Source organism: Phalacrocorax carbo, chromosome 15 (assembly GCF_963921805.1).
Source record: "Phalacrocorax carbo chromosome 15, bPhaCar2.1, whole genome shotgun sequence".
Taxonomy (NCBI): domain Eukaryota; kingdom Metazoa; phylum Chordata; class Aves; order Suliformes; family Phalacrocoracidae; genus Phalacrocorax; species Phalacrocorax carbo.
Genome location: NC_087527.1, coordinates 400415 through 416753, shown reverse-complemented (window position 1 = coordinate 416753; position 16339 = coordinate 400415). Strand labels below are relative to the sequence as shown.

Below are 16339 nucleotides of genomic sequence, written 5' to 3'. Positions count from 1 at the left end.
TGTACTTCTTCTGGAGCCACTGTGGTCAATGGGATATTAACACTTGCTTGTAAAAACAGAAGATACTGCTGTTTCCCCTATAACCTCACTGTAACTCCAACCTGGCAGTTTTGGTCAGCAGCTAGGCCCATTCCTCTCTTGGCATTCAAGAAATAGTTTGTTGTCCTCTCCCCAACATGAAAAGGGCAAGAAATCCTTTAAATCATTTACTAAGCAAATAACAGGAGCACCCACACACGCATTTAACATATTGATGGCAGCGTGCCTGGAGTTAACCACCGCACAGCTTGGCTCCATCGCTGTCCCGCCCTGCCCTACTGCTACCTCAGCCAGGGCCACCCCACTGCCGCCACTGGGACAGGGCGCAGGAGCTGGCGGAGCCCCAGCACCCACTGCCCTGGGGCCACAGCTGCTGTGGGTAGGCAGCCAGCTCAGCTGAGCTCTGCCTCCCTGCAAGTGACCGCAACAGGAATGTAATGGTGGTACTGGGGAGGGGGGCAGCAGCGGCTGTCACTCTCTGAACTTCCTTAAATGACACTATTTAAAAAAAAAAGAAAAAAAGGTATTTTCCCCACTTAATTACAGTTCTTCATTATTCTCATTATTGATTAAACTCATAATGAATCAGGGATTGCTACGAAGGGTGCCACATTTTCCTGTTGCTGCAGACAGGATGAATTAAAAAGTGTGCCAGAGCTTGCCCATCACCTTGTCATCAACACAACTGGAAGACTGAGCTTCAGGAAAGCCTTGAACACCAGTCACCTTTTCGTGCAGCATATCTTGACCCCAGAGGTGTTGACCTACGCTCAGTAACTCAGAGCTAGACCTTCATCAGGAGCGCTCGGGTCAGCTCATACAAGAAAAAAAACTGGAATAGCCAAGGGTCATATAGTTTGATCTACAAAGATCGCAAGCTCGTCTGAACTACCACCCAAACAGCAACAGCAGGTGAAGCAAAGCCGGATGCACGTTGTTAGCAGTGTAAAGCACTGATAAGCTAGTGCTGAGCATGAGCTACATTTTAACAAACCAGAGACAAAATGCATATGCTTTGCCTGAACTGGTTGGAACCACAGGGAAGGAAAGGGGAAAGCAGTATTGCTGTAGCACCTGCTGCTGCAGTACAGCATTTTTAGCAAGACATTTTACTCCTCACACCAAGCTGCTGAGATACGCTGCCAGGCGCTTTACTCAGCATAAGCTATAATGGGAAGGATTTTGGTCACGCACACAAAGCAAAAAATATGCTTACTTTTTCCCAACGTTCTAGAGCGTAAGGGAGTCCCCTTCAGGGTTACCACCTCCCAGGTCATGGTGTGTGTGTTGGTTGGTTGGTTTGGGGTTTTTATTACAAGCTCTGCTGTTGGCTAATATGAAACTCTGACGTTCTGACACATAAACCACATACAGTGCTGAGAATGTTGGCGGGTGGAATTTATTTAACACTACAGTGGCAGAAATATTTCATGCTGTCCTCCAGAAGCAAGTCTATATGCTGCCTAGCAACTTCCATGGTACTACGATATAAAAGGTTATGTTAGATACCTCCATGTTATATCTCCAGTTCGTCATCAGAATACTTATCCCCCATGATGACACCAGAGTCAAACATTTGACTAAAAGAGAGTTCCTCTGTAAAAGGTGTGTCAGGTTTCTGGAGAGAACATGTTCAGCAACTGAAAAAAAATCTGTCCCTCAAAACAGCCCTACTCAAGGGTGGAGATCCCAAGCAAGTGTCTTATTAACAACATGGCACAACCTAGGGTACTAAACAATAAAAAGCAGGCATTTTCACAATCTATTTTGTGATTTCAAAACATCCTTATTTATTTCCCTGGGACCGAGGGGCTCTATTTTCCCAGCAGCCTGTTTCTGCCCTCAGGTGTGGCAAACAGCAGGCACAGCTGTGTCTGTTCCTGACCCTGCCTTCATTCTCACCCCTTCCTGCGATTGCCATTCTCTGAGCCACGTTTTTTTAATTAACACCAGATGTTCTTTGGGGCAATACACCAAGAGAAGCCTCAAAGAGCAGTCCTGATCAGGTCAGCTTCCAAAGGCAGCCAGTTGGAAAAACAACCACCAGTTTGTGCTCACTAGAAATATGCCACATTCGTGCACATGGGAGAGAGAACTAATCAAAGTGAAATGGGGTTCAGTAAAAAAACAGCTATAAGCTAAATGCAAATAAACATCCAAAACTACACTGTAGGAACCAAAGCATTCAGTATCATTAAAGTAAGCCTGCAATAAGCGGTTTTTGTGAACAAATCCACCACTCTGCTTGAGCCTTAGAGCTGCACGAGGGCTGGATCTCACCATGTTCCACCCGAGTGTCAGATGAGGTATCTCCTACCTCCTAGTCACTGTCCCGCTGGGATGCTGCAGGTAATTGTCCTGCTCCAAGTCTGATTTGAGCAGTCTGATACTTGAGGGTCTTGGCTTTGCAGATCTGTTTGCTTTAACTGCCACTCCAGACCACTGCCATAATCAGCTCCACAGTCACAGACCCTAGATCATAGTTTCTCTTTTATTTTCTGCAGATAACAAGATCACTACCTCATCTTCTCCAATGACCAGTTCAAATCTCTGTTCAGCATGTAAGACTGCTAAAAAAGGCACAACATACCTTTGGGGTAGCAGAAATCTCAGAAGTTGGTCATCAGACAAGACATTTTACCATTTTGTTATGTGGCCCTATTACCATTTCTATTAGTTTTATCACGCACATTTTACTAATCATACTGACATCAAAGTGAACCATTTAGAAACGCATACAAAGCTAAATGTGGACTGCTGCTAATTCATGGAGTCTACAAAACCCACATTGTTTATGGTGAATAATGAGTTTTCCAGAAAAACAGCAGAAAGGTACTCTCTTTCTCAGTGCATCTGAAATAATGTTTGGAAGACAACCACAAGAACAAAACCATTCCAGGAGACCGCTAGCGAGGCAAATCAGGTAAGGAAATGCCGCTAGAAATCTGCCTAATATTCTTGAACCAAGTTAGAATAGCTTATGTGGTACTTTAAAAAGGAAGGTTTTCAGGGTAAAGATTTTCTAATTAGTTTCCCTACCAATAAGTTTGCAGGATGCTAAGCGAAAGTCAGAGTTGCAATTTCTATAGCTAAAGGCCGTCCAGAACTTCTGAATCTAGAAAATGCTTCTGTAGAGGGGGGCATCTGGGTGTGGGGGTGCAGGAACATGACACAACACAAAAAACTATGGTCTGGGTATCCCGTCATTTACACTACCCAGCAAGCAACAGCATTACTGCCATTTCAGGTTTCAAGGATTTTTAAATCTTAATTTTATGTATGTTATATACCTATGCACACATGCAGCAAGTTTTAAACACGAACCATTCTCCTGTGTTTTAAGATTGCTCATCACATTTTTTAATAGCCCTAAACCAATGAAGAATAGACATTTGTCTTCAGATGAAGATTAACTTGTCCTACTGCAGTTAGAAAAGAATGCACCGATGAATAAAAGCCTAAAAGATTGACCAGGTTCAAGTTGGAGGTCAGTCCCCTCAACTGGAAATCATTTCCTAGAGAATCGGGCTGTTTATTTTAGTACATTCTTTAGCATGGCAGCGCCCACATCCAAGCACTAATTGATACGACAATCTGCAAGACAGGTGACCGCTGCCTGACCAGAAGTGACAATAAATGACACAGAATAAAGGAAACAGCCAAGGACAGCTAGTTAGGGCCCTTCACTCTTATGACCTCTCTCCTCCAGCCAGAAAGGATTTGCTCACCTTTGACAACCAGTTTTAGCAATGGATCTCCAGTTCTCTTAAACACGTGATTAGAGCAAGGAATGTGTTCTACCATTTCTTCAAGTGGGTTGTTCCAAAGATTGAATCACTCTGTGAAGACACTGGCTATTCAGAGTTTGACTAATCCTGTCTCAAAGATGTACATGGAATACTCAAATGACAGGAACTGCACTGCTTCCTACAGCCTCTCTCAAATACTTGGTGCTTTACAGTGCCATCTGTGAGAGAGGATCTTCTCAAAAAACTTCACAGATAGATACCTTACAGGTAAGAAACAGAGAGAAGATATGGTAACACAAGTCTCTTTAGAAGGTAGCACTTATCAGAATGGAATCAAAGAATTCTTTTAATTTGGTCCACTGATAAGCAAATCGGTTCTATCAGCTCACATTGTCAGTATTGGCTCTAAGTGGCTCTCTAGGACATTTCATGCCTTTTGTGGTCAAATCTTGCACACAAAACTTATGTACAAGCAAAAATCCCTTTTCCTTTGCACAGAATGAACAGGGTCAGAGCATTTTTAACCTTACATTCTACTGGGAGTAAACAGTTTTGGAAGATGGAGAAAAATATACTTTCCTGAATTTAAGCATCACCTTATCCTGTAAGATAACTATACTACATTAAGTCATAAATATTTTCAGCAGTGTACTGGGGAAAAGACAAGCCCAGAAGACAAAGGCATGGTGCTCCAAAAGAGGAAGATGTATTCATTAGCATAACAATTCCCAAAAGGGTGCTTGCAAGAATGTTTTTCCCACATTCTGCCCTTAAGCATCCAGTCTCAAGAGCCCAGCAAGAGCAAGCAGCCCTGGGGAGCCAAAAGGCAGGATGTTATGTGCCAGGCTCCGTAGCTACCGGAGGCACCTGCTGCACGGCCGTGCTAGACAACGTCAGCGTACAACGCTGGACTTCAACACAGAAAAGCTATGCCTCAGGTAACAAGTTTGGAAAACAGAAGAACAGCCAATCACACAATACCCTTGATCCATGAAGAAGAACAGTAATTCATGCAGAATACCAAAACTTTGGGGGAAAAGGTTCTCACTGAAGTTTAAAGTCTCAGCAGCCACCCAGGACAGCCCATCACACAACCGCTGAGCTCACCAGTAGGGCAGTAATCCTAACCCAACACCTTTCCTAACTGAACAAGAAAATGTTTCGGGTAGCCACAGTAACGCTGATGTGCTGCATTCCTCTCTCTTCAGCCTGACTGCCACACCGGTGCCCATTATAGAAAAAGGCAGTTTTGCCACTGCTGAAACAAACACTAGTGAAAAGCTTTGTTGAGAGACAGAGAACTTGGGCTATTCAGAGAAACCATCTTAATCAAACTGCATTTTAATTCAACACTTACTCTTCTTGTTTCCTTATTAATGCCTTCAATATTTACATTGAAGTTTCATGACAGATTCTTCAACCGCTATTGCCACCTCATTTCAAGTAAAAGCTGATTACAGATTAATTTTGTATGCCGTTTGTTCAGGAAAGGAAAGGAAAGACTTGCATATTTTTTATTTCATAACAGATTTGTGCATTTCTGAAAGACGCAGAGCCCTGAATTTTTCATAACAGGCAGTTTCTGAGTTCACTTTTAATGGCCCAACAGCTGCTAAAGTACTGAAACATTGATACTAATTTACTCCCACTCTGGTGCATCTCTCCAAGGATTTGGGAATAAGCTTCTAATTTTTATTTTAGCAAGATCTATAAGGAGCTTATGACAGTTTGCCCATTGACAGAAAAGGAAGGCAGCTATATGACACACAGCGATTAATGTGACAGGTTGTGTGTACGTGACCCACTTCCAGTTTTGATGGGAAGTTGCCGTATGTCATGATGCCCACCCCACCCTCTTAGTCTAACATCTTGGTACATCTTGTTTGAAGGAAAACTGAATGGTACTGCAGTGACAGGTCTGAAAACTGCACTAGGAAAGTTACTGAAATGTGAGGGATATGCTTGTTTTGCATCTGTTTCCAGATATGTTTTAATCAAATTGTTAAGAAATAAATGCTACAGGTGTCTCAGTGTTAGACCCTGGCAACATCTTTAAAACCCCACCTGTTTCTATCCTCATTTCTTGGGTTATGACTTAATTATGTATTACAAACTGTATTGGTGCCACTGGTTCTCTTGCTCTCTCCACAGAGTCAGCCACAGTGACAGTACCGGTTAAAAAAACTACATCTTTCATTTGTAGATACCATTACTACTGTCTTGATCAGGTCTTCCAATTCACTGTAAGGACAGTAAAGATAGTGTTTCATGGGATGAAGAGCCATTTATGACTTCCTCCCCTAACCTTCAAAGCATATGGGTTTTCTCTTACCATAGAACAAAGTAACCATCATCCAACGGACACGACAAAACTGGCTTCTAAGAATCAACATGGGAGGAGCAGTATAATGTTAGCATCCAACACAGGAATAATAATAAATTTATTACAATAGAAACAAACAGATAATGCATTAGTTCATGTACAAAATACTGATAACATTCTGCTGCCTCAGTCAGTGCTTACTAAGTACCCACATTTAAAAAACATCCTAAAACTGATGACACCACACATTTACGAAGGTCATCGCAATTTCTTGACGCTACTGTAAGAGAGCCAAGCTACTCTTTAAGGTTTGCTGCACAATAGAGGGAGGTGGAGCAGGATATAATGGGAGCATCTGAAATTCTTCTGCACCTGGAAATGAAGAGTGAGCAACTTATAAGCATGGGGAAAATAAAGCAATCACACAATGCATGCAATTAGTTACGGCAAATGTTTTCCCTTGAAGTGCCCAACAATAAGGCAGCTGATGACTGACTTGCATGCCCATCATTGCTCAAGGCACAAAATATTAGTTGTCAGTTCTACTCCTGAGCCATGTTGGTTTTTCCCCCCCCTTCTTTTTAAATGAATTGATGCAGCACAGAAGAATTTCCACTAAACAGCGTTAACTCCCGAAGGAAGCCAGGTGCCTTGGACAGACTCTTAGTCAAAGCTAAAGACAGACTCTTAGTGTAGCTACAAGCCTGCTGGCTTGACTTGGGTTACTAGAGCTTTATACTGTCATTCTCCCACCCCCACCTTTACATACACACTTACTGAGTTTATGGAGGAAGTCAGTGTGCACATTAATATCTCTTCTTTCTCATCACCTCACTCTTTCGGAGCGAGAAATCCATGGCCCACACTAACCAAAAACCATTTACACAAAGTAGGGTTTAAAATAAGCAATAAACACTTTTTTTTTTGCTCTATTTGGTTCCCCACCGCCAACCCTAAGTACAATTATCCAGACTTCTCTCCTGTATTTGAGGGATGCCTTAAAATGCTATAATTTATCCAATCTCTGGGCAAAGCTAATAGGCAAAAAGATTCCTGCAGCCACTGAGAAGTTTGCAAGCACATTCTAGTTGCAGCTAATTTATTTCTGGGACAGTATCAGGCCACAAAACATACAGTGTGAAAAGAATACTGGCACTGAGCAAACTGTGAAGCAAATTAGGATATTCTCTCCCTTCTCCCTCTTATACCAGACTCCCTGATGGAAGTCCACAAATAATTTCTTCTCTAAGAAGACGATAAAAACTCATCCTAATACAGTCTCAAGAACCATATATACAAATTTTGTATATTTGAAAATGCTGGCAAAAGTCCACAGAGGCAGAAGATAAAAAGCATGAAAACTAAGTCTAATATCAGGTTCCCTACTGAACCTGACACCTAGAAACAAAACAACATAAGGCTTCTTTCTTCTGAAGTACCCTCCCCAAAATGCCTGTGATTTTCCAGTGGCACGTGGAAAAGGCCAGCTGTCAAGATCTTCTTTCTTCCTTCACAATTTAGAAAGCGAGATGTTACGCAGCAGACAGGCAGGCCTGACGAATACTTTGTGCCCAAGTGTTTAAGAGTGCCGTGACTGAGTGTTTGTCTGGAAGTTGCAATAATTTTGAAGTCATGTACCGATACACTGACTGCAAAAAGGGATTGGCTGCTGGAAAAAAAAAGGTAACAGAGAAATGGAGTTAAAATAAAAATAAAATAAATTTTCAATTTTTTTTTTTAAAAAATCACTATTAGGTGTTCACATTTCCCTGCTATTACCACATACACATGCCCAACAAACGTCATGCTAGTATCCTCGTACCATACTGTCTGGGGTTTTTTATCCACAGAGGGCTCTGATCTGGATAGTCCGCTGGAACGCTGAGCTGGAGTGGCGGCACATTTGGAAGATTCTTGTCATCTAGAATGCAAACACAATTCCCATCAGAACAAAGCACTCCTTGCTGGATAGATTTTTTTTTTTTTGTGCACAATTCAGCTTGGTTTCTAGTCTCTGAACCCCAAGGAGGAACGAGGCTGTACATCTCTTATTTTCACTGGACGGCAATCTCATAGCTCACTTTAACAACACTCATAAATTCTTGGAGGAAAAGCTGGCAAACATAGCTTCGTCTCTTACACATGTCTGCACCTCGCCAATCTCACCATTTCATCAGCTGAACTTCACTACATCTGACACCTCATTTTTGAAAATTAAGTCCCTTATGTAGTAATATTCAGGACAAAAACAGTTCAGATTTGTCAAATGAAGGGGACAAGGAAATAATTTATTTTCCCCATTGGAATCCAAGAGCAAAACAAGTTAATAGACTGTAACACTTAATGACTATTCAGCTGAGATGAAAGTAAGATGCAATCTGAATTTCTTTCTTGAACATACACCACTGTCGGTGATCATTAGTACACACTGAAGTAGACCCTCCCCAAAATTAACATTTTTCTAGCTCTGTCCTAGTTGTTGGAGGCAGAACAATTCTCACACGTCAGTACGGGTCAAATCAGGAATCAAGATTTATGTTAGCAACAAGTCATTTTCTAGACCCTAAATGAGACCAACTGCAACTTCAGTGCAAAGAAAGGATCAACCAGGGCGAAAGAAATCTCCAGCAGTGCCCTGAAGCAGGCAGTATAGAATGCCATGATTATGAATCTGGTAAGTACAGACTTCGTGCAGGAGTCATAGATTGGCAAGATTCAACACTGTTAGCAAAACAACTCTTCAGATTTCTACAGTCAAGCTCAGCACTTCTTTCTGAATTTAGCCTTTAGTTTCTTCTTGCTTACCTAGCTTGCATATGAGATGAACTGTGCCATTATTACTGCAGTGGGAAGGGTCCAGGTTTACCAGAAATTTAGGATTTAATCTTGCAACTTCCCCTTGTAAGACATTTGGTATGGTCTGTCTTTCATCCTCTTCATATTTACGTTTTCGAGCGGAAGCAACTGGGGCCCTATGTAAAATACAGTCCACAAAAGGACTAGGTGAAAATATTATGCCAACGCCGCATTTGTCAAATATTTTACAGGTTAGAAAGGAAAGATAACTCATACCCATCCATAAACCCATTTGTTCCTTTAATAGTTTCTACAAATAAATATTTTTCTCTTAAATAATAAATATTTAAGACAGACAGCAGGTCAATGATACATACGTGATTGGTGGTCCATGAATTGCAGTCATAGCTGGCATAAATGTACGGTAAAGGGAATGGTTGAAGACTGGTGAACGGATGTTGGCCAAAACAGCATCCAAAAGTGGCTGACACAAGTACTGCTGTTTGGTGGGGGGCACTGGGGGAGGCGGTGGAGTAGGCTAAAACACAAGAGAAGCCCCTTTACTTTTAATCGTCACCAAAAAAGAAATTTCTACTATTGATTCTGCAAAATTTTACAGCAGTAAACTTCCAATGCAGGAAACGCAAAGAATTCTCAAAACTGCATACAGTAACACTAAAAAAGAAAAAAGCGCAAAGCAGTCCACAGCTTTCATTTAGGAAGTCTGTCCTGAAATCAGCTGCAAAAGTTCATAGAAATAATTACTCAAGTCTTTGCACAAAGCACAGGATTTTGCAAGTTCAGTTAAAAGATACATACAGGTGATTTACATGAAGTAAATGCCTGCCCATTTTTTCCTGTTTTATTATTTTGTCTAATGTTACTTGAAGTCTTAACAGCATGAGCAATATGAAATGCAAAAAATTATCTTGCCAAATCATAAGACCTTTTGGAACTAATTGCTTTTCTCTTGCTAGCGCAAAACATTACATACGACAGCCATGTCATTTTTCAGCTTCTCCAGAGCAATTTCACATTTCTGCAGTGTCTTCAGAGGGCACCTGCAGAAGAGGAGAAATTTCATCACCACAAAATGGTCGCTTCAGCTGAGTGTTTCTGCTATCTGAACGCTGCAGACAGCTTCAATGCCAACATGGCTGGCTGCTAAACAACAAATCTCTGAAGAGGTGGGAAATCCGATGTCCAGCCAAAAGGAAAAAGTTACCGTTTTGAAGGGTCAGTCAGGATATCTAAGAGGCTCTTCATTTTACTCAGGTCCTTCTTCCTATCTGAAATGATATCAGAGACAGACACAAACACTGACTATGAGAATAGCTTCCAAACTTGCAGACAGAAATACAGTATACTGTTAAAAGTGAAAACAGGAGCCAACACAGAAGAAAGTAGATGAAAGATGTTTATGATTAGCGAGGATCAAAGATATCAATTGTGTAAGCTCCATATGTCTCAAAAATATAGTAAGTAAAGGAAAAGTGATGGGAATTTAAGGATGAGGTTTTTACCCACTCTTCACAGTAAAATCTTTACCATCATAGACAAGAAAGAGCAACTAACTTTCACTGTTGTTTTTTATCCCTGGAATAAAAACCATCAGAAAAGCCAAGGTACGGTTTCTTCCATCAGAAGAGATAGTTGACAGAGAGAAATGCATGACTAAGTATAGGGAACCTCACCTTCATTTTTATCTATTTTATTGATCATCCTCCGGAGCGGCTCAATGTATTTTGATAGCTGTTTGAGTTTCTCCAGATACTGTTGCTCCTCTGACTGGCTAGAACTGGCTGGACTCATGACAGAATTTGGATTTCCTGGTAAGAAGTAAACACTGCATGTCACAGGGATGATACAAGATACTGCAGAACAGCATTCTCACATTTCAGAATCTAGATCTGAAACATGGTGCTTTCAAAGTGTATGTTTGATGAGAGCTACAAATCCACGGTTGGATGCCCTCCACAGTTTAAGTGCTTGTCTAACCCTCTAACCTTTGTGTAGAAATAATGTGTTCTGTGGACAGAACAGCAATTCCCAATTAAATACAATTTTCTTCTGTAAAGGTCCGAAGTTTCATATACCCATTTTCTGGGTCCTCATTTTGCCTTCACTCTGGTGCATTAAAACACTAAATTAGCATGCTGAATTTGCTGCAGTTTTCCTTAAGTTGCTGCTTTCCAAACTGCAGAGCACACAACAATGGTATGAGAAGGAGCCAGTATGTTGCTTCCATTCACAGTATCAGAAACTGCTTGTTACATCTGGGAGAGAGAAGAGCAAAAGTGTCAGAGTACACCTAGGAAGGTGTTTTGGAGCAAGGCTGCCTGCTGCCTGTGATTAAGCAGTTACAGCCTTTAAAACTGCATGCTCTTCCTAAGGGTTTCTTCCTGCATGAAACTAAGGAATCATTATGCCTCTATAAACTTGCTCCATTATATTATCTTTCTTCTTCCCAAATACTGGGTAAGTTAGAAAAACCCATTGCATAGTTCAGTGATGAGAAAAGAGGTTCCAGTTCATTTTGATTTGAGATATCCTTGTTGTGTTATGCGGTGCATGTGACATGTTCACGACCTGCAGTGCTGGTTCCCTTCTAGAGCTTTTTAAAGTTTAGACCATGCCGAACAATAACAGGTTTCCTGGGAACTATTACAGTTACCAAGACATACCCCAACTCACGGTCTGCAGTAGAGTTCTCAGATCATTTACCTGGAGTGTTTAAAGGACCTGGGGATGGGACACTAAAGTTCTGAGGTGTTCGTGCAGCTGCTGGGCTCTGCGATGGCTGTGGAGATGGACTAGGGAGAAAGCTGCTGGGTGATGGAGCCGGGCCAGAGCTGAAAAGAAGCATAAATATCAAACCTGCCAGAATCTGACAAGAAAGCATGATCAGCCCATGAACAGATATGACTTTAGTAAGCATTGTTATGGCACTCTGTAGCTCTGCCAGTAGACTCAGTAAGGATTTCGTACACAGCTTCTTTATTCAAAATGGGTTTTCAGAGTGTGTTCAGCACAATCCCACTTGTGCTCTCACTGAAGCTGATGTTAAAATTCATTCACTTCAATGGAAACAGAGTAAGATATATCGAATGCTTCTGAAAACCTTACCCATACGGCACTGACAAAAGTCCTCAAAAATTGCAATCTAGCTCACCTGACATTTGAATTTGGTTGAGAAGTTGGCTGGCCTGGCTGAGGAGATGGCTGCGGCTGCGGTGGTGGAGGCATTGACTGGGGTGTTTGAGCTTGTTGGACAGGAGATGGGGATGACATCATGGTAATATTGTTCTGGCTGACCTGAAATGTGGAAAAATATAAGATCAATAACAACAAAAGGGAGTAGAGGATGGGGAGGAACCTAACTAAAAGGCTTTACCCTACAGAGAGAAGTGTATCCTCAGGCCTACAAGAAATGAAAGTGTTAGTTTCCTGTTCTCCCCCATACTGACAGTCCCACCTGTGTCACTCTTGAGGCTCTCAGGGCAGTATTTGATATCAACTTTACTAGGAAAAAAAAACATTAAAACTGCACATAATTTGAACAACTATAATAATTGTTTTTCATTTCCCAAACCATCATGTTGGAATTAAAATGTCAGAAGTTCCATCTAAAAAACCTGTATTTCATTAGAACCAGAGTAAAGAAGAACAGGAAGAAAAGACAGTTGTAACTTGAAAATTACAGCCATAGAAACCCTTCCTTATTTTGACATTTTAATTACAGTCTTCCAAGGTCTGTCAGTCTTGACTGTAGCTTCCCAACTGGTTTTCTTTAGGAGGAAGGAAGAGAAAAACATTAAGTAAGCCAAACCACCAATATCTTGCTTAAATATTTAGATTTGAAAACCTGGATGGAGATAGAAACACTCCAAACTGGATGACTGGGTGGAAAAAAAAGTGAAGTAGCTTTCTCACCTTTGGAGAATGATGAGGGTGTGTCTAAAGGACAAAAAGACAAATAAGAGCATGTCCAGCACAGCACCAAACTCTGGGTAGCAACTAAGTTTATTCTGTACACTCTAAAGTGCCAGAGCCAGATGATGATCAAGTTAGAGCAACTTCTCACATTTGTTCTAATGGACATTTTTCCCCTTGATAACTTAAAACCAAATGAAAAACCCCTGTGTCGTGGCCAGGAGCATGATATAACAATGCAGATATTAAGTGATCATGTTTAAGGCACATGCAGAGTTATTATGACCTGAAGCTATAAATAAGTATATACAAAGATAAACTGAATTAGCCCACAGAGGCCACATACTGTGACTCAGTAACCCATGCGTCCGTTCGGCAAGTCACTGATTTGCACCTTTATGAATTAACAACTGTTTCCCTCAGTCTAAACCATTTTTAAGCAAAGGTCCCAGTAAATCCACAAGTCCAAGACACTTCATGGGCACTTCAATTTGGTGTTCTCCTTCACACGCTTGTTAAATATCCGTCTAAATCATACTACTGTTTCCAGGGGACACGATATTCAGCACATTAAAAAGTAAGTATTGCATGGTCTACTTTTGCATGTATGCACTCAATATGAGGAGAAATGCTTTGCTTGGAATATCACATTACAGCTATGCAAGAGGTCACACTCTACTAAAAAAAAAAAAAAAAAAAAAGGGGGAGGTCCAATCAATCCCCGGGGGGTGCAAACGTAAAACTATTAAACGTGCAAAGACTAGATTATCATCCATTAAATCACCGTTTAAAAATCAAATGCTGCCTGACTCACTATGATTTTTTTTCTTCCGTCTTCAATAACCCCACTATCTTCACAACCTCTCCTACAAAGATATCTAGAACAAGTGACATTGAAATGATGTTTTAAATCAGCTATTATATCTTCCTTTTCTCCATAATCAACAAATACTGAGACTGTGCTTACTTTTTTTCATAGGAGGTAGATTCTTTAACGGCTGTGTCCCCTCAACAACTGGAAAAGCATTTCTGAGATTGAAAAGCTGTCTCCCTCCCACAGAAAACAAGCATCTCACCATTGTTTGGAAGGAAGTTAGGATGAATACTGCAAAAAGCGCTCCCTGATTTTTTTACAATTCTGTTAAACTATTAAACAGCAAGTGATTTAGAACTCACCCATATAGATGCTGCACCCATTTTTCATCAAGTCAAACTAAGACCACTTTTGAGTGGTTCATCACTTCCTGAAAATCAGGCCCCTTTTAAGTGTCTCAAGTTGGTTATATAAAACTACTTCTGAAAGCTTAAATCCTTGTGTTTTGGGAAGGAAAGAGAAATATTTGAGTTGGTTTTTTGCCAGATGTAAGCATCTGTATCTCCTTCAACACCAAGGTCCCTTCACATTAATTTACAAATGTTGCAGAAAAGCAAGGAACATGCAGCATCTCTGTCCATGTAAGCATAGAGTTAATTAGCTCTTTATTTTTTGCATTACCCCTTTTCATTTAAGTACATGCATAGGCAAACAGCTTTCCTTCTTGCAACAGGTTTGCTCTCTGCCAGCTTCATTTCCGAATACCAAAGGCTAATGTCTAATATTAAGCAAAATTGCGATATTTTCAAAAACATGCATTCAGAAGTATGCAACTCAATTTACTGCCTTACTTCTCTTTGAAAGGAGTTATTTTGCTGCATAATAATTTCAGATGACTTCCTACAGAACAGATCTAAAGACACTTTCAGCTTTAGATTTCTAAATTGTGTGCAGGATATGGATTAAGATTATAACAATTTAATGAATTTTCAAGTTCTAGGGAATGCTCTTTCCAACTGACTCTGAGTAAAAAGGCTTATAAAAACCAAAAACACCAAATAAACCCAAAAGACTAAAAGCTCCAGAGGGAGGATTTCTAACTCCATTAAACTCATTTAGCTCATTTTACTCCAGAGTTAAGCCATGGTTACTGACCATTTCTATACCCTTCACCTTCAACACATATAAGAAAATAAAACTACATATTTTTTAACCGCAGGGTGACAGTTTCTGCATCTACAAGCATATTCATGGACAGCAATTACAGCCCACTAGAAGTGAATTTACTCTATGACTCTACACTGACCTGATCACAACACCAAGTCCTAATTTTCTGAAGCGTTGCCCAAAAGATACTTAGGCTTGCATGACAGAAGTTTGCACTTAATATCCGCTAAATCAAAGCTATTCTTAGAGTTTAGGGGACACCATGCTGGAAGATAAACTTGGCCATGAGGCCTACCTCCGGTTTGCTGAGTCTCAACTGAGTTCCTAACAGCACTCAGTAGGTAAGGCTAGCGAGAGTTTTTCCAAAGCTCCCAGTAGCAAGAGTGTACAATATGCAGAAGCTAACAGCAAGGAAAAGGAGACTGCAACAAGGAAGTGATGAGAAATAATGAGGAACAGTAGAAACAATTCTAGTCTAAAGGAAAACTCTAGAAAGCATCTACACTACTCTAATTACAGTTTCAGTGTTAAGCCAGTAAGCACAGCCTTGCCTACTCTGTTGCAAACTGGGTTTAAAGTTCACCATTATGCTGCTTTACGTGACAAAATGGAAACTCTGCAGAGCTTCAGATAAGTTCAGATACAGGTTTCCATATTCCCAGTTAGGCCAGTATCCCTTGCTTTATTTGAATATTAACTCACTTTTACTTTTTTCCCTATATTTTCAGTTTGCTGAAGATTCCTGTGCCAACAATAAATTGGAAGTTCATACTATTGCAGACTGCAATGAATTTGTAGATAGAACTTGAAGGTTTTGACACTAGAAATACAGGAAAATGGTTGGTATTAGCACATTAGTTATCTAATTGCTAAAGCAAAAGCTAAGTATTAATCTTTTAAAATGTCAAGATCAGCAGGGTTCTTGAGCCGATCCAAATATGGTACTATGAAAAGTCTCTTAGCTGTTCAAAAAGCACCACTAACATTGACTGTAGTTCATGTTTGGTAACTCTTCAGGAACAAATGAACTCCAGCTAAGAAAAAAAAAAAGTCAGTTCTAATTCTCTGGCAATTCAAAAGACCAGGAGATTGCGGAATACACCACCATATCAGTAAATATAATATTCTAATTGGAAAGACCGTAACAGCAAAAAAATCCCCAAACAAACAAACAAAAATCCCTGCAGAATCAACTGAGACTTGTGATAAAAAACAGACTGACATTTGTGTCATATGGTGTAAAAATTAACAGCTACACAGTACTGATATGGCATCTGGTCCTTTTGGTAAAAGATTCTTCAGTGCAATACCAAGATACTTTTCTGAAGAGAAGGGGACTCTGAACTACCTATCACCAAGCCTAAATGAGTTTTGATACTATAGTCAAGGCGATTACAGGCTCTTAAACAAGTAGTTAATAACCAGATACATGCTACAGCCCTTTACTCCTATTGTGAACAGCTGCAAGGGCTCTGATGACAAGGAAGTTAATACATATCCAACAGACAATATTGTTTC

General features: G+C 40.5%; 1 protein-coding gene across 4 annotated transcripts in view; it reads right to left on the bottom strand.

Annotated features, from left to right (window-relative positions):
- Positions 1–6194: 6194 nt before the first annotated feature.
- Positions 6195–16339, bottom strand: part of MED15 (mediator complex subunit 15) — a 35582-nt gene continuing 25437 nt past the window's right edge. For 3 of the 4 annotated variants that reach the window (XM_064466748.1, XM_064466746.1, XM_064466749.1), the window contains 9 exons: positions 12080–12222; positions 11632–11759; positions 10602–10736; positions 10133–10196; positions 9902–9968; positions 9285–9445; positions 8917–9083; positions 7934–8032; positions 6195–7780 (listed from right to left, as the gene is read on the bottom strand). In XM_064466748.1, the coding sequence (XP_064322818.1) occupies positions 7644–7780; positions 7934–8032; positions 8917–9083; positions 9285–9445; positions 9902–9968; positions 10133–10196; positions 10602–10736; positions 11632–11759; positions 12080–12222 (1101 nt within the window). In that variant the 3' untranslated portion in view covers positions 6195–7643. The remainder of the gene's footprint in view (positions 7781–7933; positions 8033–8916; positions 9084–9284; positions 9446–9901; positions 9969–10132; positions 10197–10601; positions 10737–11631; positions 11760–12079; positions 12223–16339) is intronic. The other variant, XM_064466747.1, reaches the window with a different exon arrangement.